The sequence below is a fragment of the Paramormyrops kingsleyae genome, chromosome 10 (assembly GCF_048594095.1).
Source record: "Paramormyrops kingsleyae isolate MSU_618 chromosome 10, PKINGS_0.4, whole genome shotgun sequence".
Taxonomy (NCBI): Eukaryota; Metazoa; Chordata; class Actinopteri; order Osteoglossiformes; family Mormyridae; genus Paramormyrops; species Paramormyrops kingsleyae.
The window spans coordinates 18804672-18831633 of NC_132806.1; the positions used below are offsets into that span (position 1 = coordinate 18804672).

At 43.4% G+C, this 26962-nt stretch overlaps 1 protein-coding gene across 5 annotated transcripts in view; it reads right to left on the reverse strand.

Annotated features, from left to right (window-relative positions):
* gria3b (glutamate receptor, ionotropic, AMPA 3b) overlaps positions 1-26962 on the reverse strand; it is a 94529-nt gene that overhangs the window by 37490 nt on the left and 30077 nt on the right. For all 5 annotated transcript variants that reach the window (XR_002840471.2, XM_023830538.2, XM_023830536.2 and 2 more), the window contains exons 3-4: positions 25834-26073; positions 5106-5293 (exon numbers count right to left, since the gene is read on the reverse strand). Coding sequence is in view for 4 of the 5 variants with exons in the window: in XM_023830538.2 (XP_023686306.1) it covers positions 5106-5293; positions 25834-26073 (428 nt within the window). In the remaining variant the exon portion in view is untranslated. The remainder of the gene's footprint in view (positions 1-5105; positions 5294-25833; positions 26074-26962) is intronic.

Consider the following 26962-nt stretch of genomic DNA (forward strand, 5'->3'; position numbering starts at 1 on the left):
GGTCCTACAGTATGTATCACATGACGCTGTGGTCTGTATGGTCTGCACTGTTGTTGCATGTACTTTAGAACTTGCATATGAATAGTTATTACTTGCAACCAGAGACAGGAGACCACAACACACCCAGAAACCTCCTGAGGCTAAAGAACATCATTTCCTTTCCTTCAGGCCCAGTTCATGCGCCAAGGCCAAGAATCCAGAGGAATATTTCCTAATTAACTGGCTGAAGTGTCTACGGCCAGCCTCTCTGCTTGGCAAGACCAGGGTTCATGCTTCTATGACTTAAACAGATTTGGCTACCCTCCAGAAGAGAAGAACTTTGCATTAATATCCAAAGCATCAACGAAGTATGACAGTTATTTTTCCAGGATTTCGCCTTTATAGGGGCTAAGATGTACATATTTTCAATGCTAATTTATGGCCATTCATGTCACGGAAGAATGTTTTACATCCAGGAACGTGACCCCGATGCAAGGGTGTCATTTACCGAAATGGGGATCTCCTCTGGATGTTTAAAATGGTGGGCAATTTTTGTTCCCCAGTTGTTCTAATGGCCTTTGATATGGCACATAATCTAATGATGAAGTCTAACGTTTAGAGCATCGTCCATTAGCAGGTCATACAGTTAAACTAATTGGGACTATGTATTTCGTGACCAGCAGACCCAATTAGAGGAGCTTCAAGGTATTGTGCGATTATGCTGCCTCACGATATCCCTCGTTCTTCCTTTTGGGTCTTTTATTCATAGATTAACGGGTAGAAAAGAATCACAGACTATCTTTCACTCCATCCCAGAACACACACTGTTTGTCTTCTGCAAATCAACAGACATCCGCTGTCCACCCCCCCGCTCTCCTCGGTGCTATAGAATTCCTGGAAGTGAGTAGTTGTCAAAGAGTCGGCTGTTGCAACACGCGAGCTGAAGGGGCTGAGGACGGCACCACTGTACGCGTGTGCCTGCGATTTTACCCGCGTCTATGAGAAGCAACAACACGGCATCTGTGCTCCAAGGCTGCGACCGTGCAGGCCGGCGTCGGTACGACGTCGCCAGGGGAACGCAGGGGACGATCTGCCGAGATGTGTTTACAGAGCAAGGCCTCAATGGAAAATAAATAATAATACAAAATAATAAAAAAAATGTCTGCCTGCCCAAATCTCAAAACCAGGCGTTCTTTGAATAGCAGGAAAAAAGATATGAATGAGTAGTGCTTTTTCACTGAACCCCAGAGATGGCGAGGTAGAAGTATTTATAGGCCGCTGTCAGTGAAACCAAAGCGATAATCCCATTGAGTCTGTAGAAGCCGTGAACGTTCCGTAGCAACACTGATAGTGCTGAAAGGGGCTCAGCTTGAAAGGCCACGTCTCCTGTGACGCTCCGCACACGCCGTCCCTGTCCCTTCCTCTTTCTGTCGCCCCGGTGACAATAAGCAGGGCCGGGATCCGTGGCCTCCCTGATAAAGGCAGTAACGCCACCGTTCTGTCTGTCCTCTCTCTGAAATCGAGGCGGCGTTTCTGCACAAGTGAAGCTGGATCGCTCGGCTGTGCGCTGACATTACCAACTTATTTTGCATATGTTGCTGAATCTTGTGTAGGGAGCCAAGACATTACAGTGAGTGCTGTACTCTTGGATTAATCTGTGGGCATTCGTGCCACATATTTGCAGATCTGATGCTAAGCCAGTCTAAATGAGGAAGTTGTTGTTGTACATTGTGAGACAAGTAAGAAATGCATATAATCCTAATATAAATATATATGTGTGGATGCACTCAAATGCTCCCATCCAGATAAACAGTAAGTATATTGTATGGTATGTGATTTGTACTTTGCAGAACACCAGACAAAGTAATAGAAAGTCTTTATTATTTTAAAGAAATTCCCAGGGAGGAGTTCAATGAGGACAAGATCATAATCTGAGAGGACTCATTTCTACCATCAAAATTCAGTCACACCTGCATAGATTAAAAAACTTTCGCAACATTTGACAGGTAAACAAAGGAGTTAATACCTCCCTACTCATTAAAAAATATCAGTCATGGGGACAAATCGGTCTGTTGGCTATGAGTACTGCAGGCCAGGCTATCAATCCACGCATGCCCACAAAAGTGACATGCTTAGACGCCTGACACATCTACCATCATGAGCTCTCTTTTGTAGCTGCACCTGTTACGTCAGGTTCAGGTCCTGCCACAGGCTACAGCTCTACTTATATTAAGATAAGATTCTCTGCCTTGGACAAGAGACTGCCTCACTGCCTCACTGTCTCACTAGTCATCTCTGGGCACCTAAAGCAGTCTAGCGATTCATTGCCTGCCGCTAACTCTTCCCTCCCCCATTATTCTGTGGCAAATTGATGCCGTCGAGTCGACCGCATGCTGCTCCCTTTGAGCCGCCGACGGGCCCTAGACCTCTCCAAGGAGCCGTTACTTGTACGGCATCTATGCGTTTCTCCCATACTGACGACGTGCAAGGCTGCTGCCTTCGAGCCTCGCAACTCCACCAGTAATAATATTTATTACTTTCCTCCTAAGCATGATTGGCTTCCTGGGGGCTCCGTAGTATGTATAGAGGAGCTCGTCAAGGCTGATGGAAGGGCTGGAGGTGGGTACATTTTCTGGACCTCTCCGTGGGGTACTAGCTAATAAATGGCAATTAATGTAATTGCCACCTGACCCGGCTCTTTGTGGTAACAAACAATAAAGGTCTTCAAATAAATGTTCTGCTGAATTCATCAGCTTGAGGCTGATCTAAAACAGTTTAACATTCGCAAAACGAGGCTGTGCATTTACCTACATTGGGATGGACATAAAACTATGCTGACTGTATGCATGTTAATTTGATATTTGCTGGAAGGATTCACCCTTAAATTAATTTAAATTAGGAAGAACCGACTCATCCCATGACCCCTATACTGGATAAATGCTTGGGAGATGAAAAAATGCTATGTTATTTTCAGGATGAACTTCAGTATTGATCAGTATTGTATGGATCCCTGAAGCAAAGAAATAAGTAATAGGTAAAAAGTATAGCTATTACTAAACAATCACAATGTCTGTATGTCTATCACAGTTTTAAACATGATTATATTTTTCTAAAGACTACAGTATACAGTACAAGCAGTGTTTTCCAGGTGTAATAAAATCTTGTACTGCTCTGTTCTGTCTGAGGTCTTCTTCAGATATCCATCAAATAGCTGCTGATACTAAAAATTTTGCTGCTTCAGGCCTAAAAAGCAGAAGGTTCCACCAAATGAATGGTTCACTATATGCCATCTCATTTTAAGTTTCAATATAGGACTAATTGAATCAGGTGGGAAGGACAGTCATCCACTGATACTGTTCAGTGATGTGAATATCATGGAAATGATTTTTTTTTGAATGGCTAATTATCATTCTTGGAGTCCTTACAATTTGTGGGTGAACCAAAAGTTATTTAAAAAAATTAAAAATAAAATTAAAAAATCCAATTCCGACAGGCTGTCCGGAAGTGCTGCATAGTTTTTGTGTAGTTGCTGCTTATTATTTTAAAAAAGTATGTCATGCAAAGCTGTAGGTCATCATTTTTCTAGCTTGGCTCTGAAGTGGGCTGGCTGTTTTCACTCTGCCGTTCTGACGGCACTGGAGTAGCTGGTATTAGAGTATTTCTGACACTGAGTAATGTAGGTCACAAATGCAGTCTCCTTGAGAAATGTGCCACAGACAGCCGCCAACCCGGCGCATCAATACCAGGTCATCGAAACTGGGCGTTTTCTCTTTCGTTTTCTTTTTACCTACTTTCCCCAGCGCCGTAAAATTAGCTCAGCAAGTCTGGAAGCCGATGCAAATGGAGTATTTCGTTATAGACACAGTGTTACTGGGCTAATACCGTTAGCTGACACACATTGGAATCTGTATCATATTATTTCAGTCTCCTTGTGCTTTATGAACGTAGCTGAGGTTATTTAAAGCCTCGTCTGGCCTCCCGCACGCTTTAAATTGAACAAAAAAGCCATGAAAACAGAGGCTGGATAGGAAGCTCAGTGGGTGAGATTAGAAGGAGTCTCATCCTTAACCTACCCGAGAAAGGCTGCTCCCTCGAAATACCGTTGGTGCCCACGTCTAATCTGAGACGGGCCGTGCACGTGTCCCTCCGCGATGGCACCCCGCCCACAGATGTGCACCAATCCAGCCCCTGCACTCCTCAAACCGCCAGAAATGCCAGAGGCGCTGATATCCGTCCAATTACGTCCAATTTATCCAATGTGAGCTCAGGCGGAACGTGACCTGAAAACAGCTGTGTCCCTTTTAGGACTAGACCCCAGGACACCCCGGCGCTGTCTAATTAACTGCTACTCCTGGTTTTCACAGATGGACTGCGGAGTGTGACATGGCTGGGTGAGGTTCTGCTTCTGATGCGTAACGTGCAACGGCGCTACATTTCTGTGCTGTACCAGAAACTCACATGGAACCGCAATATTAATAAGCTGGAATTCTTGTCCATGTGGGCGGGAATAAGACGTCAAAAACAGGCTCATTATCATATCTAACACGTAATTTGTAATGGATATTTCTCACACTCCCAAAAGCCGACAATATCCGTAGGAAAAAAAAATAAAGGAATTGTGCTTAATGTAATTTAACGGAGACCCTCTGAGCACGGGAATTTGCATCACAAGAATTAAATTAGATGCAGTAAATTAATACTAAAAGGCATTTTGTATTAAATGATGACTGTGGGAATTAAATTCATGAACACAGCTAACCTCAAACTCATTCAGAATTATTGTGCAGTGGAACAAAACAATATGTCTAAATGAATGCAGAGTTAGGCTGTTTAACCGAGTAGCTGATTGCCTCGTCAGGGGAGGGGGGAAGAAGCCGAGATGCCCATCTGCTTTCGTCAGCATGCATGCTCTTTATCTAAATTTAATTTTGTTTCCTTCAACTCTCCCCAATGTCGGTTTTCTAGCCAGTTCTTACCACACACCAAGCTGAACCCAGCGACTAAAGGTTCTGGCTCGCTGAAGGGGTTTAAACGGGTCATGGTTTGGTCATCAGCTTGCCGGTGTAACCCCTGACGGGAACTGGGACGCCAACGAAGCAGGCGGGCGGCTCTCCGGCCGCACATACCTGCTCCAGGATGTCGTTAATCCTGTCCACCTCACAGTCTATGAGGTAACGCTTCTCCTGTCGCCTGTCCATCTCCTCGATGATGCGCCTGTACTCTTGAGGGTCCGTGATGCTCCCCACCGAGCGAGCTGTCACTTGCCAGTTGCTGGCGACCGCCGACTCCATGATGGCTTGTAGAATTGAGAACCCTGAAGGGAAGGAATACACCATTACTCGCCTCAGCAAGGTTCTTAAAGCCCAGCAACTGGAGCTGGCCCTAGCTGACCCTGCATTGTGACCCCCCCCTGCACTGTGACCCTCCCTGCACTGTGACCCCCCCCTGAACTGTGACCCCCCCTGCACTGTGACCCCCAAGTTTGCTCTCACCTCTCTCATAATGAGCAAGAATGTCCCCACATCACTATTCTAAAACTAGAAATTCCAGGCCCCCTCACAAAATATCACCTTGCACCCCCCCGCCCAAAATATTATGTAGCATTTTATATATTCAATGGGCCCTGTAAACTGCTGGGCCCCCTGAATCTGCCAGGGTACCCATGCTAGGGTATCCATGCCAGGGTACCCATGCTAGGGTATCCATGCCAGGGTACCCATGCCCCTACTGCACTCCAGGCTATGTGACGACAGTATTAGTTAACACAGTGGTATTCAGGAGTGACTTATAGTCTAAAATGGTTCTGCATAGTCAAGTTTGGCATTGCATTTTAATAGGAACAGAGAATAGCTGTTTTGTTGGGTGAAATATTTAGTGACATTCATTTGAAATGGATCACTGTCCAGGAAAAAATGCTCCATGCTAAAATGGCTTTGTTTTGAATTTTGTTGCAAACTGAAATGGCTAACCGTCGTTAAGCAAAAAAATCATTTTCAGTATGGGGATTTATTTAAATTTTGGTCTCAGTTCAAGGGATTAAAACTAAATCTGCAGTTTACATTTGTCTGGGGTCTCCTGCAGCACGCCGCCAGCCTGGTGAACATCACGGAGGCTCGCTGATGGTTTTACCACTCGGGTGCGTAGTGCAGATGCGGAAATAGCCGGGGTGCAGCGGTCACCCGCAGCCTCGTACCGGCATGTGATTAACCATTCGCTAGGAGACGTACTTCTGCGGATTGCAGACCGTAACAACAGCTCGGTATTACGGGCCCAAATTGTCACCCTCAGTGTAAACACAAACAATTGAGTCCTTTTAGTCTTATCAGGGGATGATTCAGCTCAGTGAGAATCTGTCAAGAAACAAAAACAAAATGTGGGAGACACCAGTAAAGGTGTAAATTGCTTTTATGTGATAGAGAATGGACTCGGTGACAGCCGGCATTGCTGTATGCATAGCTTCAAGTGCCATTGATTGTACATAATAACCCCTAAAACAGCCTTAAAGCGCACATTTTCCCCCAATGATACCGGCTCCAAGAACTAATCTGTCAGCTTCAGAAATAAAGCACAAAAGTAAAAGACGCAAGAACAATCACCCACTTAAAATCACTCTGCTGGTGGAGAATGAAATATCTTTGTGAAGCACTGACTTTTTCCAACATGGAAGTTACTTGTTTTACACAAAACTGTGAGGTGCTTGTACTTGTGAATTACGGTAGTACGTCAGGTTGAATACTTAGATTGCGCTAATGAACTGCCCCATCTCCAGATTGTAACGCGCTATAAATTTGTGTATGGGCTCCAGGGGTGGCTGTTTATTTTGGGAGAGTGGAACGGAAATGCTTCGACTGCATGCAGGGTATTGTTTCGTTAAGCATTAGTGGAGAATAATGGATGTGAAAAAGGGTCTTTTTTTAACAATGATCCATTCTCTGGCCTTGACGAGCTTCCATCTCTGCGGCGCAGGTGCTGTTCCTGGTAAAACCCCTGACATCAGACAGCGTCAAGCTGGTCGGTGGCCTGGTGCCTTGATAATGTGAAACTACTCATTTTGTCGTATTTCACAACGTGCGTGTGACAAGCTAGATGTGCACCCATGTCTGTCAGTTGGGTGCATTTCGATCAGTTTAAAAGCAGTGATTGTCCTTTGGTATTGTCGCATGGATCTATCAGGGCTTGGTGGTCTGGAGCTGTAATATAAAATACTCCTGCCATTTATTTATTTTCTTACCCATTTTATGTAGAAAATGCATGCAAATTTATTTAAAATGGCGACTACTGTCTTCCTTTGTCATCTTAATAACAAAGGGCTACTTAATTAACAAAACACCCTTCCATTAGTAAGCTATCTAATATAATGTCTATTGACTGCTGTGACAATAATGCTGGATGCTTTAGCTTCAACAAATTATACACCAATATACAATACAGTATGATACCGTAGTTAGACTGAACATCCCTATCCTTGGTTATCATCACTGGCCTTCAATTTGACTCTCAAACTTTAGCCAGATTAGCAAAATAAGACTAATGGTACACAAATGCCTGTATCCAGTGTTTACAGAACTACACGGGCAAGAGGGACACACAGTGTCATATATCCTTTTGTTAGGCCAGTGTTTCCCCAGCTGGGAGGGAGCAAAAGTGTGGACTGTCTGGCAAGGATCTTTGAGGGAGCAAAAACATGGATTGACTGTAGGTCTCTGCAGACTGGTTTGGGAAACACTGTGTTAGACTATGTCAGTGCTCTTCACCAACCAAAGCCGTGCAATACAATCTAAACGCACAATTAAAAAATATCAGGTTACATTCATTAGAACTCATAATTCACTTTTTTGCAAAAGTGAATTTATTCTTTTCAGTATCCTTTTAGTGGTATTCATGCGATACTATTGCTCATTAGCCTGCCATATGGGGAAGTGTACATGTTATGTACTGTTTATAACAGAATTCCTTGATTCACCTAAACAATAATGTTTACTTTTTAATGACTTTGACACGTGCCTCCTGAACATGTCTCCTTTTAAAGCTGGCCTGCATCTTTATATTGAATTAAGTCTTGTGACTTATGTGTTGAATTAAATCTTAGTAATGCTTGACATTTTTATACATGCTACCAGTTACTTAGGCCAAAAAGATTTAGCAGGATTTAGAGATTAATCCGTTGCATAATTTACATCAGTTACCTTTAAGATGGTCTATTTGAATTCTTGCATTATACTGTATATGTCGTTTCATGCTAATATTCTCTTTGACAAAGACATAATAGTGTTATTTATATAAATGCCAAAATACATCTGAACATGCTAAAATTCACACCTGAAATACTGATTATGTAACCATGAAAAAAATGTATATGATTGCCTATTAATAACCTTTAATACCCCTTGCAATCACAGCACCATCTGGGTAGTCAAATCGCAAAGCTTGCAGAGAAAGTCAAGTCGAGGTGAAACGAAGGCAGCTGAACTCCTGGGAGAATTTCACAGGACACAAAGTACAGCGAATGTCCTGTTCAGTCCTTCGGTCTGTTTTGCAAAAACACAGCCGCCGGCTTTGCTCAGTCACTCCAGGGAGCACGGCGCAGCACACGCCCCGTTCCAGGTGCACCGAGCGCGCTTCGCCCACCCAAACCGTCTCGACAAGGAGCAGTTCCAAAACCGCGGCGCCGTCCGCTTTCCGAAGCACTCCGCCCACTCTGACCTTGCCTGCTCTGGCCTAGATGACTGAAATGGAGTTTTGTCTGAGGTACACTGTGACGTATGTAACTGGGTCAAAATGGCCTCTGTAGGCACTATGGGTGGAGAAGTCATCCCAGTGAATGTCTCGTGTCCAGTGCTGGTGGGTTCCGTTTATGGTTTATGCTGTTAAATTTCACTGGGCTTCAATCAGAAATAAGGCAAAGACAATAACGCGATGGCCTGAATAGCGAGCTTAACAAAACAGAACCTTACACATTTTTCAATGAATTTTACAGAATAAAACAGCTGTATGTGGCATGCATTGTGATGCTGTGATTAGTGTAACTTGATAGCGATTTAAAATGTCCTGAATAAGCAGAAGTTGAAACTTGACATCCTCAAACGTGCCACGTTTGCATTTTTCACCGATGATCCCAGAATGCCCTGCTTCTGCACAGGAAGCAGGCCACAAAGCTTATTCAGGAAGATCTCCAGCCTTTCATTCAGTCACTCCAGACCCTTTGAATCTCTGTGACTCAGCAATTTTTCAGGATTAGTCTTTTTTTCCCCTCTGCAGAATGAATAAAATGTACAGCGTGTGCAACTTGTCATGCGCACCAAAATATATATATAATTTCACCATAGTATAAAGCTGCATCTGTGGGTGGTAATTGCACTTTTCACAGACACTTCTGAAGAAGAGCCCAATTCATTTGCTATAATACGAGACCTTTAATGATGAGCCTCGTGATCGATAATCTCAAATATTTGTTCAGCTCACCTGAACTCTTTGGATGGGTCCAGTCCTGCCAAAGGCAGATATGAATGAACGCTTAGTCAGCACGTGGAGCCCAAGCACACCAAGCCCTCATCCACATGGCCAGTGTCACACTGGACTGAGGACAGTGTCCCTCCGGATTCTCCCAGAATGTTTCCAATTCATAATGAAAACATTTCCTTCTATCTCATCATATAACATATATAAAAAATAAACTCTGATTCATCTGATGAATCATTTCACAGCATGAAAACTGATGCCCCTGATCCGATTTGAATGCATCTGTCAGACCGTTCCTTTGAAGACCCCAGGCAAAGGTATATTTGTAAAAGTAATAGTGCTTTTTTAAACCATTTTCCATGATTTAATTATGTTTCAAACCCATTCCTTAAATAATTCCTCTTACTGCAGAAGGAGGCAGTGTTTTCGATTGTTAATTAGTGAATCACACTCTCTCCATCTCCTCACTGTGATACCATAAGACAGATCAGAGGGAAAAGAATAAAATCCTGTTAAGATCTGAAAAAGATTCCACACACTCCCGTTTCTACATTTATATGGAAATTAGAAGATGACTCTCTGCATGGTAAAGATTCCTCTCCAAAGTAAATTAATTTAGTCAGCATGAAACTTTCAAAGTGAGTGTGAAAATCTGAAAAGATGAATGGACGTTTTGTGAAAGGGGCTAATTAAACTGACAACTACAGTCCACTGCCTACATTCAATGGGATCAGGTACTGATAGTGATAATACTGGCAGCTGGTTGGGTTTAATGTGATGGCACCAAGTTTCCCAGGCTTGTGTTGTACAGCAAGAAGTGCATCGTCGCACCACTGTGCTTGCCGAACGTAGGGACATTCAAGGCTAAGCGATGTGACTAAGAAACTGGCTTTGCAGGAAATATTTTATGACTTTATTTTGGCCCAGCTTGGCCTAGAGCCATTTGGGGTATTAACTGATCCAATGGGTGTAATCTGCTCATAGTGGTGCCTCAAATCGCCTCAGTACACGACCGTGTCTCTGCACTATGTTGATAATGTGGAGACATGGGGTAAATTTCACAGGCATCCTGAAGCAAGACGGCGGATGCTACTGCTATCTGACTCCGTAATCTGCTCATGGCAGCTGCCACTGTGCCGTGGCTCTTCCTTACGGACGCGTGTGGGATTTCGGAATGTGTTGGCTGGGCTGGTTTACCTTGGCCCGACACCGAAAACGTGCAGGAAGTGAGGAATCTGTCGCAGCCTGCGTTCCTACCACCTGTGGGTCTGTGCCTCCCTCGCGTTTTCCTCATCCTTCACTAGGGGCTCTGTGTTTGGCATCTGATGCACCCACATCACTGAAAACACGCGGGAAGTGAGGAATCTGTCGCAGCTTGCGTTCTTACCATCCGTAGGTCTATACCTCCCTCGCATTTCCCTCATCCCTTCACTAGGAACTCTGTGTTTGGCATCTGGTGCACTCTCATCTCTTTGCGTGTCAGTCTGACAAAATAGGAGGAACAGGTTTTGCATCCAACATGTTATTTTTTTCCTGTGTCCCTCATAAGGCTGCGTGCTCAGAGCCCAAACCTCATGGCTGCTGTGCTCTGCCGTGTCGGATCTGCCCCGCCGTCCCTTTAAATTGGCTGTTATGACTCTCCCTTCCATCAGACGCTTGTGGCGAGAGGAGCCTGCCGCGTCTGTTGGGTGCAGCCCTCGCCTTCACCTTGCACGTTTCTCTCTGGAACGGGCGACGCTCACACCGGAGCCCTGGATTAGCAGGGATCCAAAAGGCTGGACCCAGTAAATGGAAGCGAGGAAAATCAAGCCAAAAGAAAAAGGCCTCAGGTCTCTGTGAATGAGACCACAAAACCAGCGACCTGAAATCTTTGTGACTAGTTGGGGGGGAGGGGGCATTTCAAGTGTATAAAGACTTTTCTGGTTGCCCCCCCCCCCAAACATTTAATATTAATGACATTCCCCAGACCTGTTTCTGCACCAGTTTCCACACATATTATGCTGAAACAGACTGGTTAGAAATGGTTCCTTTTTTCTTCTATGTATCTCAAAAATATTTACAATAATCCTGTTTCTGGATGTATTTACAGTGGCCCAGAAGATGAATGAGCTCATTAACAATGCCTCCGTTTTTGTGCCTTGCCATTCGTTTCTTCTTTGGGCACACTTTCACATCCCATCTAAGGACCAGCACTGAAAATTGTTTTAGCATCCCTGCATTTTGAGTAACTGCAGTTGCAGTGTGGATAGAAGGAATGATGGCCAGTTGTGTTTCAGGGTTTGAGACCTGCTCCATGACCTCCCTGGTTTATGTCCCTCTGTCTGCTTCCTGTCCTGAACCATCTACTCCTTATTACTCACACTGTACCAGCAAAGCAGGTATCTGCTTAAATACTTTATTTGGAGACAGGGTAGGGTGCATTTAGAGACAGTAATGAGCTTAATTTTGTCAACTTTGTCTAGCTAACTTCTCGTTTCTGACTGAACTGTGCTGTTGAAATGGAAAAAACGAAATAAGAACAGGCATTTGCCTTTAGTAAGGCAGGGGGCGGCAAATGTCTGACACCGTGTAAACCGTCGCTTTGACGACACGTTAACTCCCCCCCCCCCCCCCCCCCCCCCCCCCCCCCAACCACCCATGCAATTCACAGCATGTCGCATCATTGCTTATCGAGACACAACTTTCTGGAGTTTAAGACGTCTGCCACTATAATATTTGCACAGAGAAGGCAATAGGCTGTGCGTGAGACGTACGTAAGACGACTGAACTACTGGGAATCTGTACCTCTAAGTCCCACGGATCCTTTAAAGGAGATTGAGCGGGATTACAGGTTGTCAACAGTGCATTAAGTAAACAGCATGGCTAGACAATCCCTCAAAAAATGATTTGGTTTGTTCATGTGGTTTCAAAGAGCATTGTAAAATTAGATTTTTAAGGCTTTGATGGAGCACACTGTGCATCAGTGGGCTTAGAGAGAGTTGTTCTTGGGGCAGAAAAAGACATGTGACCCTCCCAGTTCAAATTTCCTCGCTCTGATTCCATGGCCAATAATATTAACTGAGGAAATGCTATTTCTCAACTTTCAAACTCAGAACACTGCAGTGAGATGTGGAAACACGACGACTGAAACACTGTTCATCTCCTTTCACTGGTTTACTGGTTTCTTGCGTCAGTAATGCAGCTATGTTGCTCTCTTTGTCCCATTTATTTTTTTCAAGTTGCTGAACCATAAAGATCTACATGTCTCTCCAGGTTACAAATATTATAAATTCTTTGCATATATTGAAAATGCAATTACTGTAAGCTTCAAAAAAGGGAAATTGAAGGGCAATACAGGAGATTGTGGAGGTATTGTGCTGTAAGATTATCTGCTGTAAGATAATGCGTAGCCCATATTTTCATTATTCTTTTTTCAGCTTTCAGAACAGAGAACCTTCCCAGCAATGACAGCAGATTCAGGGGCCAGTAACTTCCTATTGCTGTTTAAGCTGCACGTCATTGTATCCAAAATTCCATCCTCACAGACATCAGTGCCCCGAGCTGTAATTTATACCCAGATTTTTCAAATATGTCTTCCTGAGTGTGAAAATTTAGTACGTTTTCGTCAACTGAGTTTCAAGCCACATGAAATGCATTGCTGTTTGACAGTATGGTTGCATTAACACTGATGTGGACAGCATGTGACACACCAGTCCAAAGTGGGCACTGTTCCATAGGGTGGTGAGTGAATGTGTGTGTGTGACTGTTGTCACAGACTTCAGTCCTGTACACCTGTGTACCTTGTGAGCCGTGTTTCCTTGTATTGGCGATGGGTCGCAGCAACTCAGCAGGTATAAGTTACTATTGACCAAGGATGGGGAAATATTATTACTGAATATTGTGCAGAATATATCATACTTTCATTTATTGTGGAAATATTGAGGGGGAAAACTGCAGCAAGCTGGGTTCAAAACTAGTATATCAGGTGTTACTGTATGTGTAAGAAGAGGGACACAATGTGAATTCTGTTAAAAAAAAGCAATAACAATAACATTTATTATTTTTTGGTGAATCCCTGCAAATGGATGTTATAAGAGTAGCATATAAAATATTTTATGCGTTAAAGGATATTAAAGATTTTTTAAATATGGCAAATTGACAAAATTTCTCATATGTTGGATCCCAGATCTCATCTTAGATTTGCCTCATAATTATTCTTACTGAGTTACCTTAGCCATAAGCCGAAATAGCCAAAACTTCTGTACTGGTTTCCCCCAATCAATGAAAGCTAATTATGTTTCTGAAATGCCTAAAAGGACTTTCTAAAGTTGTGTCTGTAAATAGTGCTGGCAATCCATTCCTCAGTAACTAACTCAAAAGAAGACAAAAACAAACAAAAAAAGCAAACAAACAAAAGAAAAAGTGACAGAAAATATGACATCTGATTTGGCACAGCAGGGCTAACTTTATTATTCTTTGTTCCTGTCTTCCTGTCATGTGATGTACATCCGGTGTGTCACATCCTGTTTGAGACATCTGTGCCTATATTCTAAATAAAAAAATGTGCAATGGCAGTTTAGGTGTGTGCATGTTTCAGTATAAATCCTGCAAATGTAGACTAGCTCTGTATCACTGTCTCAGGTACTCCATCCTCACTAGAGCAGCAACCTTAAAAATACTCGCTTGCAGCAGCACTGGGAGACGTGGAGCTGTCCGGAGTGCTGAATCCATACAAAATGATCAAATTCCCTCCTTGGAGCACAAATAACTTGGAACCACTGTTGGTATTACAGTACAGCCCTATCATTTGTCTGGCTGTTTATGAACCTTATTTTTTGAAAAGGAATACCAAAAAAGCCTCAGGAATGTGTTCATAAATGGGGATACCCTGTTGTAAATGAAATATCACTTTTTAGTTTGTTCGAACACTTTTGTAGTTTTTTTAGTATAATCTTTTTCTGCTACACCCATTGAATCGTAACTTAGATTAAGGTGCCAGCTACAATGTCATTACATTAAAAAAGCAGCAGCCCTTGTATAAACAACATCTGTGCTTCGAGAATAAAGTGAGGATCGTCGATTGTGCATTTTCTCATTGAATTTCTCACTGACAGAGAGTTGAACTAACATGTGCGTAATGGTGCGTTAATGTTTTATTAACGTTTACCTGCAGGCTAGCCTCTTTGCCGGCAGCATATTGTGAATATGAAGGGAATCTTTATACCTTCTGGTGAACGAAAAATCCAGAAGTTTCCAATTTACAGTGTTGCCAGAGAGAACCTGAATGCTGAATGATTTCAGGGAGGCCAATTTAGATGAAACTTTACAAAAAAAAAAAAAAAAACGCACAGCAGAACTAAAGGGTGGAAGTAATGAAGCGGCCCTTTGATATGGCGCTCTCGTCAATTAAAACCATCGTCGGCCTTGCACGCTTCTGATTGCGCACCTCCCCTAAGGCAGCCGAGGATTAATCAAAGGGAAAAGGCATGTAAATCCTATCTTAAAGGCTGCACAAGTGCTAGAGAGGCACACATCTTTCCATATCTTTTAATTTTCCTAGCCCACAGACACGGAAAGGCAACCGTTGGATCATACAGCGCTGCAATTATCTGTTGAATCAGCCACGTGAATCATAACTGCCATACAAACAGAATTTCTGTCACCGGATAGCTAGTCATTATCTATTACCAAGCAAAATGTATTTGCATTTTTCTGATAGCATCAGTGAAACTGTAATGAAATTATTTGGGGCCTACAGTAGATGCATTAATGAAGGGATAAAAATATTAAATGAGCTTTATGGTCTCTGAAAAACGTTCTGCAGAGTTTCTGTGCAAGTTTATATTATTACAATTTAATAAACAAAAAGTCTTTTTGGTTTTAGATGATACTTTTTTCTAGTTAAAAAAACAGACTAGCACATTCAGTTAGTGCTGAATGGTCGAAAGTAATTTTAATATTGAAATGTAGCACATTCTGAGCATGGCTGTGTTGAGTGATGCTTGTGCCTACAAATAACCAAGCTACATTTGTACTTGTGTGAGAGAGAATGTAGAGATGGCAAGTCATAAGAGATCTTAACATCTGAGATTTGTAGTGTGTTACGTGCACGTATGCAGGGTGTGCTCAGATGAAGCCCTGATCATGTAGAAACCTGTCGAACTGTAAAGTCAGAGTGGTGTATCTACTTGGAAACAGCTTGGAGCACAGAGAAGGTCGGTCAGTTTATCTTGTACATTAGCAAAATGAAAAAAGTGGATGCTTCAAGCTACAATTTCATGGTTTCTGGAAATGGCAGCTGGTGGATGGAAGTGACTTTATTCCAGAATCACTTTGTTGGCTTAAGACGTACCCATATCTCGCGTTCCCTTTTGGCTAGATGATCCTGCTTCAAACGGACACGTTTACTTCATTGTATGTCTTATTCTTTTGAGAACAAGGACATTAGGGTGCGGTATTTTAGATTTTGTCCTATTTATGAATACTTGACATATGAATTTTAAAAAGGGACAGTGTTTCCCATTCATTTGACTTGCCATGGTACTCTTTATCATCATTCTGTGCAAAGCAATTATTCTCTTAAATATTGCATTGGTTTTCATTTTTCATATTTAGTCAGAATGTACTCTCAGGAATGCTGACAGACAAAATAGCAAGTTTTGAAAGCTGACCAAAGATTTCCCATTTGCTTAATTTGTACGGCTTTCATTAAGTTTTAAAAAAAATGGAATAAAGACCAAAGAGAAGAAAAACCATTTAATAAAGATAGTGCCCGGTGGGGCCTCATGCATAGTTCTATGCTGAGGACCTTCATGTTCACACACCGCGTGGGGAGCTGTCGCTCCAGGCTTGGCTAACACTGACTAGCAGTGCTTTCTCTGAATATGAAGGGAGGGGGCAAGAGGAGAGGTGCTGGGGGCCACAGCCCTTCTTTGGGGCCCCACGCAGCGAGACGTTGTGCAGGGCTGCTGTACGACCCTCCGGAGTCGGAGCGTTCGCCATCTGTTCCAGGCGCGTGCTGCTCGCTGCGCTACGGTTCCCCTGCTAATGAGGTTCTCCAGCGTCTCACCTGAAGCCCACACTGCGCTCATACTAGCAAAATAAGGAGCCTTTCCAGGTCCCCAGTCACTCACCGTGCCCTAAAGCCAAGACAAACTTAGTTTTTAGACTTTAGACCAATTTGCTTAGCATTATTAATGTTGAGCATCAAAATATAAACTTAAAAGCAGTGCTAAATTGTTTTAAAGATTTCAGGGCTTTTTGGATTTTGATTATGGTGACCTACATGTGAAGTCTGTTGGTATAGTGTCTTTATGTCCATTTACTTTTACCTCCTTTGGTAATTTATTTAAAAAAAATTAAGATTGTGGTTAATTGGTCAATAATTCTGCACAGAGGGATGTATGTCTGAACATGCTGTGGAACATAGTAGCAATATAAGGATGATAAAAAATTTAATTCTATCCTTAATCATCCCATTCACAGGAATACTGGCCTCATTCCTGCCATACTCTGTCTTGTGATGCTAACAGAACCTGCCAGTAGCTCTTTTGGCTCAAAAAGGGAATAAACAAGGTCATTGTTGTTAATTTACTAGGTTTAGCCCTGAGCCAAAGCCCCAGTCTTCAGGCCGACTCTCAACATTCTGCATTGTTGGGTCATTCATAATCACTCTCACACCCAAACCTTGCCGGAAGCCTGACCCAATGAAAGGATGGGCATTGGACCTTTGTGGGATATGACAAAAAAAGAGAGAAAGTGCAACCAGTGTAAAAAATGATTGTGACGCAAGACGTGACATCATTGATAATCTCAAGCTTTTAATTGATTAGCCTGAACCCCGTTCAGTCCAGTGAAGATGTACGTTAAATGAGGCATAAGTATTGTGTTGGCCCTCTCTCCCACGCTATGTTAATTAGCCTTTTGGCTGTTGCACAGAACACTCATTTAACACTGTTTGATTAATCTAGACTTTTTGGCACAGAGCACACATTTACCACTGTTTGATTAGTCTTGTCTGGTGAGGAGGAACCACAAATATATCTAGTAGTCATTTCCTTCACTTCAAACCAGTCAAAGTGTAAACAGTGAGATATATCTATTGTAACTGAACTTCCATAGCATATAAGACCTAATCATGATGGACGTAAAACAAATTATTAACTTATCACTAATCTAAAGTGGTACCATTTTTAGGTTGAAGTGGAATCAAAGCCTGGCACCACTGCATAACATATTCAGGGTTGTGCATATTGATAATCACTGGGACAAATATTATAATTAATATTTTTAAATATATGCAAACAAGCCAAATTAACTTTCAACGCATATGTTTGCTGATGCCTGCCAACTTCAGATAATATGAATTATGAAATATGGTATTTTGGGCAAAATATGCTTCCAAGAAATGTAAATAAATTTTGAAAGATTATTATTGAGCTTCTCGGTTTCTTAAAAAGTGTTATGTGTGTTTTTAAATGGCGAATCTGACTATAGCATTGTGCTTTAATGTGTTGTTGGTAACATGTTTGTTATCGGATCTCCCCAGAATTAAACGTTAGCTGATGCAGCCTGCAGCCCTGGCTGACGGAGCGGACACAATAGGAGGTGTTTGCTGGATTTCATCTAGCCTGATCTGGCACGGCCACTTTGCATTGTGCGCAGAGACGGGACCATTCTGCTTAGCCCTCACCCACGTATTGTTTGAACCATCTTAATTACACAACATCAAATCAGACCATCCTGTAGGGATTTCTTTGTAGATGTTTTCTGTAATAAAATACAGAAATAGTTCTTGAAAATATGGAGACATTTATTTTACATTCTGACAAGTGCTGAAGCTCAAACGGTAATTCGGACGGTTTCACGCCTGGGGGAATTTGACCTCTGCCGCGTTCTTTGCGCTAATGAAAAGCTTTTAGGGCACCATGTAATAGGACTGTTTGCTGCATGCAGCAAGCTTAAAATTCACCTATCTGACTTTAATGCACAGCCAGGCGACACTGAGTGCTGTGGTATAAAGCGATGCATGCTTCATGGCACTGGGTTAATGCGTTACATAGGCTCGAAATATTTGCTGTCAACAGGCAGCAAAGAGTAAAATGCCAAAATTCAAAACTTTAACATGTTCATAAAACACACGTGTGCAAAATCTGTTAAAAGGCAGAGGTGTAAGCTGCCATTGGGAAAAATGCAGAAAACGATTCACTTTCTAAATATAATACATTAATAAATATATAAGAACCAAATTAGCTAGCAGTTAATAATGCAGCGATAGTCATACACAGCAAAATTTTCAGCTTTTGCACTGCCAAATATGCTTTATCTACTAACGGATGAGCATAATAAGTTTTTAATATACAAACTGAATTCATTATACCAGGCAATGCACAAATGGTCTAAACTTGAAGGACATTAAAAACAAACTGAAATGTAAAATGTCAAACCTTAAAATATGATTAATTTGACCGTAAATTCCTTTTTCAGCCAGGACATTCTCCAGTTAACAAAATAAGTAAATGATTTCAGAAAATATTTTGATTCCAGTCTATTAGAGACATGGTGGGTATTCAGCTTGAAGCAACAACAGTCAAAATGTTAACAATAAGAGCAACTGAAGGCCTTTAACCTTTCCGGCAAAATGGCAAAAACTCTTCTGAAATGTCTAAATGTCACTTATATACTGTACATAAACATTTTGTTTTTAGTGACAGGAATACTGATTTGGTACTGTGATTTTATACTCTTATACTGAGCACATGATGCCCAGATCCAAGGACCCTTTGGAATGGATACAAATCCCCATGTGTGTGCGTGACTAAACACACCTGTTCATTAGTGATCGTTAAGCATGGCATTTAATTTGCACACTGAAAACTGTTGACTGCCTGGTCAGTCTCACTGCAGGATCCAGTTGGTGCGTTACCAACATGTCATCACTACCTCTACTTCTTGATGAGTTCATATGAAGGAAAGGCAATAAACATTAATTAATAGCTAGTGAAGGATGACCCCCAAGTTTATGTTCAGGTGCTAAAAATATTTCCTCAGCCCTCTGGTTGTTTCAGAGATGTACTGCCAAAACAGGTAGGTTGGTAAAGATGGCAGGCCAGTACAGTTACACCTGAGTATTAAAATAAAACTGTGGTATATTCATAGGAATAATATTGTCTGATCATATATACTGTTTTAGCAACAACACATTAAAACAGATATGTAATGCATGTTACATAGGAAGCACAGAAACTGATACTTTGTATCCCAGAAGACATTATTCTACTAAAGTAATTTGCATATTCATGCATCATTGGAGAGGACGAGCAGTAACATAAGGCTGAAAGCATTTTGACTCCTCTTCCTCCCACACTGGGCAGTATGCTGTGTGTATAAATGCATATCACCACCCCTGAGACTTGGGCAAGCAGACACCTGTGTGTTGTAACCACAGCATAGCTGTTTCTGAGTGAGACTTAAACATTTGCATTACCTCCATGGCCTGTATCGCTTACCTCCTGTGAGTCATCCACTAATGAACACTGTCAGGTTGATGGTGAGGGTGGCAAGGGTATTGCAGAGAGGGGCAGGTGAATGATGCATTGGTTTGCGTGTCACCAGGTGCAGCCCAAGCAGTATGCCATCATCAGGTACAACCAGAGCAGTGTGACATCATCAGGTGCAACCCAAACAGTGTGACATCACCAGGTACAGCCCAAGCAGAGTGACATCACTGGTGCAGCCCGAGCAGTGACATCATCAGGTATAGCCAGCATAGTCCCACATTAAAAAGGTCATCCCTAACCTCAATGCATACCGTCCAGGACTCTCCCATGGAAAATATCACTATCACTTCTCCTGAAATGTCAATCACAGGTGTTGAAAGCCAAGGTGCTTTTACGCCGTCAGGCAGCCAGCGAGGTGATTATTATTTTTTTTAACTTAAATGCGGGTGTGCTGCGCAGGCACGCAGCCATAAATACAGCGTGTGAGGGGGGCACATAAATCAAGTGGGGGTGAGAGTGCTGAATCAGAGACATGCTAAGGTTGATTGTGCCTCGGAGAGACAATAAAGGCCGTAATCATCCCTCGGTTCTGCGGCGGCCCGCAGCTATCAGGGCCAACCTGACTGCAGAGAAGGTGCATCGGGGGCGGGGGTGGGGGTGGGGGGGGGCGGGGGTTAAGCACCTTCACTTTGCCACCCTCCTTTGCCCTCTGCTTTCCCTTCACATACATCTGACAAGTTTTATGCTCCCAAAGATCTGTAAGCCCCTTTTCCTTGTGGACTGGAAAAGAACATATACAAAAAAAAAAAAAACAATCTGGACAGCAGAAAAAGTCATGCTATAACTAAGAAAAGAAGCTCTATAAAGGAAGATGAAAGGCAGACCAGACGAGGTATAAAGAACCTTAATGAACAAAATAACAAAACATTCTTCCATTTGATGTGTCCAGTGCCTTCATAATTAGTGGCGAGCTCTCAGTCTCCGGCTAGCCTGGAATGCATGGGACAATTGTGGCCTAAAGGAACTGCTTTTCTCCCCCTTACCCTCTTTTATTCCCCATTTCTTTACTTTCCCAGTATGCGGTTCCTGGGTAATACTTTTTGGAAGGGTCAGAGTTCTGTTGCTGGGGGCGACTGTTGCTCTCCCCCTCCTCCCCCGGTAGAGTCAAGAGTGCCATGTGCCGGTCATTAATGAAACGCGTCTGAAAAATGTCCTGCGTTTAAAATCCGATCAGGACGCATCATGTTTGGATGCGACATTCTGTCTCGGGCATTTGGACCACATTAAGACTGATCTGCGAGTACGCAGCGAGATCCGACAGCCCCGGAGATGTGAAGGCACTGCGTAGGTGTAAAAGCACTCCTTATGAAATCACTGCACAGCCCTTAATAGAATTATACTGTAGGAAACCAGCAAATCATGTTGTTTTCCATGTCTTTGGCATTGAATGCCCCCCCCCAAGCACCATGCAGGGCTGGATAAATGATGTCACATTAGCCTAGAGCATGGCTGACCTCTCGCTATGCGCAGAACGCCTTGGTTAAGCAGAGTACTCATGGGAGAGCTCACACACCCCAGTAAGGAACAGGCGAGCACTCGATCACACGGCCCCCGCAAAAAGACAGGCTGCTGTTTACCAACTTGCCACAGCAGAGCTCCAGAATATATGGTCAAAAACTCCAAGCCCCTAGCAATTTCATAGTGATTTGGGCCATTTTTTAAACTGCTAAAAAGCTATTATGCTCCCTGGTCCAGTGTCACATTCATTTTTGTGATGGAATAAAAACCTATTTTCCTCCAAGTTAGATGAAGAGCGTAGTTGTTATTCCTGGCAGATAGAAGACCATCCATCGAAAGCCTGATATGTAATCCATTGTTACCAATTAGTTTCCCTGCTTGCAAGCGATTTTTTCCCCCTCTCCTAAATATATTAGCTAAATTAAACCACAGGAAGATAATATACTAATGTTAGCACAAAAAAACCATTATCATAATAGATATTCTTTAAGATTTGTTTAGATATTATACATTTTCTAAACTATAAAGGAATAAAGAATGTAATTTAAAAAGATTTGGGTGCTTTAGTCAAAATAGTTGTTTCTTGCTTTAGATCAGTGGAATAATCAACATAACATTTGTCTGTAAAATTAGTTTTATCTTTAAAATGACGATTGTGATATTTAACCGAGTAACAGTGACACTGCCTACAGGTTGGTAGTGGAGCATCTGACCTCTTCAGCACAACCTAAATTAATTGGCTATATTTAAACATGTAATGCCATATTAGGGTCACTCTAAAGTAATGCCCAGAACACACCACACTTTCCCTCCCTGTACTATTTATTTCTGACCCAAAGGCGTTCTCATCTCAACCAGAGCCGAGCGCTTCGCTGGAATCTGCAACAGCAGTCGCCGGCAGGGGCAGGAGAACCCCGACAGATGCGTCCAGCGTTATGAGGCTTTGGCTTATCGAGACGACGATTCCGAGGCCAGGTATGGTTATGGAAACAGGATAAGTATGGCTGTTCGGAGAACCTGTAGTATGCTGTCAGGACACTAACTCAAGGATCAGTTGTGAACAAAATAAAGGGAACATTTCCTCTGGCTGCTCCGGTTTCCTCCAAAAACATGCACTTACGTGCGGTATTGGCCATTTCAGGGCCAGAAGATACAAATCCAGACCGAGATTTTGTTTCTGCCAACCAACTGAGTGTAAAGTCACAGCCACAGAGAACTCAACTGGTTGGCAGAAACAAAATCTCCTGGCCCTGAAATGTCCAACATTGGTTAGGTCAGAAGTTCTCAGTCCTGTTCCTGCCAGAATGTTTTCATTCCAACCCACTCTGCTTCCAACCTGCCACATTCATTATGAGCTTATTAAGGACCGCATAAGCCTGATTGAAGCAGGGTTGGAATGAATACATTCTGGCAGGGGGGGCACCAGGAACAGGATTGAGAACCACTGGCTTAAGTGAACTGGCATCTGTAAACTGGCCAGAGTATGATGGTGTATGTGTGTGTGTGTCCTATGATGGACTGGCCTTCCATCCAGGGTCTTCCCCTGCCTGTGATGGGATCCAGGCCCCTCCTGCCATCCTGGCAGTTTAAGCAGTTTGGAAGATGGATGGACCAACCAAACAGCAACCAGGGCCATAAACAAGAGGCCGAAAACAAAAAGAGAGCTGTAAGCAGCCGCAGAAGTCGCCGGTCAGCGCCGCGGACACGGCACGCCACGTGCTTCCTGATCCCACGCGCAGCACAGACATCGCCGCCTCTCACTTTCATTATTTTTATCCACCAGAGGATGCTGAACGGCAGCGGCATTTACGAAAGAACGAAAACGTGAAGGTGGCTTTTTGCGGACCAAGTAATGACAGCACACCCACACCAACACGAATGCGTGCCGTGTGGTGGGCACCGTAGAACATGGACGCGATATTCACACTTATTGTGAAGTATTACTATGCACTCGTGCTCAGTTTGATAGATCACTTGGTCGGTGGGGGGATAAAACAGGCTGTTATTTCAGAGATGGTACTTGCGGAGCGAGCAGTGCTCTCTCGATGCCTCCCTTCCTCCTGTTTATTGCCGACTTGCTGACTGCACATCCTGGGTGGGCAGATTCAGGCTTCTGATAAGCTGGGGCTTTGTCATACATTAAGTCAGCCTTCCAGGAAAAGCCGCCACTGCTTTTGACGCCACTGCTTTTTGTCCCACTCTTTTCTGGGACTGGTGCTCTTGCTAATGTGACATCCAGCATCCAGGGTGTGGCTGGGGGAAAATATGGCTCTATTATAAAACATACGGTAAAAAAAAACCAGGTGCCTTCTGCACCAGGCCAGCCTAGTCTGTACATCAGTGTTTCCTGACCTGGTCCTTTGAGACCCATAGATGGTCCACATTTTTGCTCCCTCCCAGACAATCCACATTTTTGCTCCCTCCTAGCACACTGCCAGACAGTCCACATTTTTGCTCCCTCCTAGCACACTGCCAGACAGTCCACATTTTTGCTCCCTCCTAGCACACTGCCAGACAGTCCACATTTTTGCTCCCTCCTAGCACACTGCCAGACAGTCCACATTTTTGCTCCCTCCTAGCACACTGTCAGACAGTCCACATTTTTGCTCCATCCTAGCACACTGCCAGACAGTCCACATTTTTGCTCCCTCCTAGCACACTGCCAGACAGTCCACATTTTTGCACCCTCCCAGCTCCTGGTAGGGAGCAAAAATGTGGACTGTCTGAAGGTCTTTGAGCACTGGATTGGGAAACACTGCTATACATGATTCAGGACAAACCCCGGGCTCCCTGGCCGCCCCCCCCTCTTCTCCTTGGTCAGGAGCTGGACAGATCCCATGCCTGTGCCCCAGCCGCCTGAAGGACACGCAGCCGTGAATGTCACGGGAAGCCAAGCTGCCGTCCTCCTCCCTTTTGTCTAATCCAATTAGCTGCAGACGTTTTCCAAGAACCGCTGAGGATTAAACACTCGTGTCGCACAGGGTCTCTCTGGGGCCGGGCACCCTGACGCGTGCATTCGGCTCATTTGGCATGACGGGGGAAGAGTGGAAGAGTCGGCCGTCCTCACAGAGCAGAGTGCAGGTAAGGGCACTGAGAGGAATGACGTGTACATGGGAGGGGAGTTTCTCTGTGAGGAGTAAAGCCTACAGTGGCAAAGGCTGAGGGCTGTATCCCTACAGTGTTACTACACGAAGAGGAATCTATGCAGAGAAATCAACGGTGATGAGGATGACATAGAGAAGACGCAAAATCTGGATGCGGAACAGGCTCTGGCGCTTGCACAGTGACCCGTAAGACATGTAACACAGACGTGGCGAGTCTGTATTGATCCGCAGGGTTTGGCCCTGAATCATTGTGCCGTTTGGTCGACCGGTGAGAAAATGACCTCTGTACCCCTTCAAAGGCCAGATAAGAGCAGTAAAACAGAGACAAGAATAACAATGCAGTTGAAACGTGTTGACACTCTTGAAGGATTGAAAACTGTAACCCTTTTTGTTAATATTATGACCCAGAGAAAGCGCCACGTTAGAGAAGATAAGGGCGACAGACACCAAGGGGCGGCTCTGAAGAGCAACGCTGTGTGTGAGTTTCAGTCCTTTTGATTCTCATAATATCAGCTAACACTTGATTATACAGAATGCTAGACCAGAAGGGCTGTGACAGTCAGCGGGTTGCCAGATTCCTGCTAGAAAATGAACTTCAGACTCTACTTTGGTGTCACTAGTAGCTGGAAAAGCCTTCAAAGACATTTTACATCCTATATGACAAGAAAATATTATAAAAGGATAAGCAGTTGCCTTATACCATACACAAAATAATATATGTATATCCACATGTGTACTAATCTATATTTTAATCAGGATTTCAAAATTTGACTTTATATGTGACTGATGTGACTGACTATAAATTACCAATCACACCTGCGGTGATATTTTTTCATTTTCCTGCCTCATTAACTAGATAATTAAGTTTTTTTTGCATTTAATCCTGAAGATAATTCAGCATAACAAACAAAATATGAAGCAATACAAACTGTCTGCCTCTGCTGCCCTGTTCCTTATTATTTGATTCCCTTCCCTCTGTCCATTTATCTCAGTTGATTGTCATACTGTATATTCTATTGAGCACAATTGATCTCCAAATATTTCCTGTTTTCCTTTCTTAAAGTCTCCTTCATTGCTTCACAGGGGTGTAGGAACCTACCAATATTTAATTGCTGTTGTTGGACTCCCCCCCCCCCCCCCATAAAAATAGCATTTAAATAATTAATTTGTGTCCTTGCCCCAATATCAAACTGTATCCTACGCCCGTGACTCGCTTTGTGATGCACAGGTGGTCGTCAGTGTGTCAGGCAGTACGTTGGACGGCTATGAGGGCCTCAATCAGGCTGGTCACTCACCTCTCTCTGTGTCATACAGGTAGACGAATTTCTCCCACTTGTAGTGGGACAGCATGCTGAGAATGGCACCTCGCAGGGCGGGACGCATCTGGATGACGAACTGCACGTCCGCGTCGGTGGGATAGCTCGGCGTGACGAAGGAGGTGTGCAGGGCACCGCAGAAGGAGGTCAGAGTATTCATGGACTTCTTGTCGTAGAAGCCGAAGATGGCATAAACGCCTCTGGAGAACTGGGAGCAGACTGGAATACAAAGGAAGCAGAAGATAGCAGGTCATTTAAAAAGTCTACGGTATCAAAGCGCCTATCCATCTCTCCCTCCGCCCACCCATTAAAAAAAATCAGTCAGGCTTGCAGAGATCTGGAGTGTATTCTGAGACCCATGCTGCATAAGGTTGAACATGGTGAACACTAACACGCACACTACTCTCAAAAGAAGAACGTGGGGACTACAGATGAAAACTAGCCCTTTGGCTAACTTGAACTTGGGCAGGAATGTTGCTAATATGCAAAGTCCCTATTATACCAGTAAACAAAACAAAACAAAAGCTAACAAGAAGTCCACACAAACACAGCAGACAATTTGCAATTGCAGACCCAACCACACAACACAAAACTATATAATTATGAATGCGGAAATCGTTAAAAACGTTCATTTCACTTCATTCACTTTAATAACAAAGGAAACAAAGTTACATATCGTCAGAAAGGAGCAGGCAAAAGGGCTTCACTGTTAGATAACACTCAACAGCAGAAACTGTAAACCAGCGATTTATTACGCTGACAAAGTGGCTCAGGTAAACAAAAACAAATTAAGGTTCTAATCAACTGAGCAGGTATTTCTGATTGACCTTCACTTGTCCTTGAACTAAATCTGCATGGCCAGTTGCCCATTTATGAAGGACAATGTCCATTATTTGACAAATAAGTAGATCATCTCTCGATGCTTGTGTGCAGTAATTCACAGGCTTGTCCTTCCTTCACGTTGTCTGGCCTCGCTCGCCTCTGAGGGTCAGGACATGGACGGCTCTCAGACTTCGGCGACTCTCCCTTCGATGGAGAAACTGATTGCTTTTGATCAGAGGCAGCCTTTGAAGGGCACATTTAAAACGCTCCCCCTTATCCGATACTC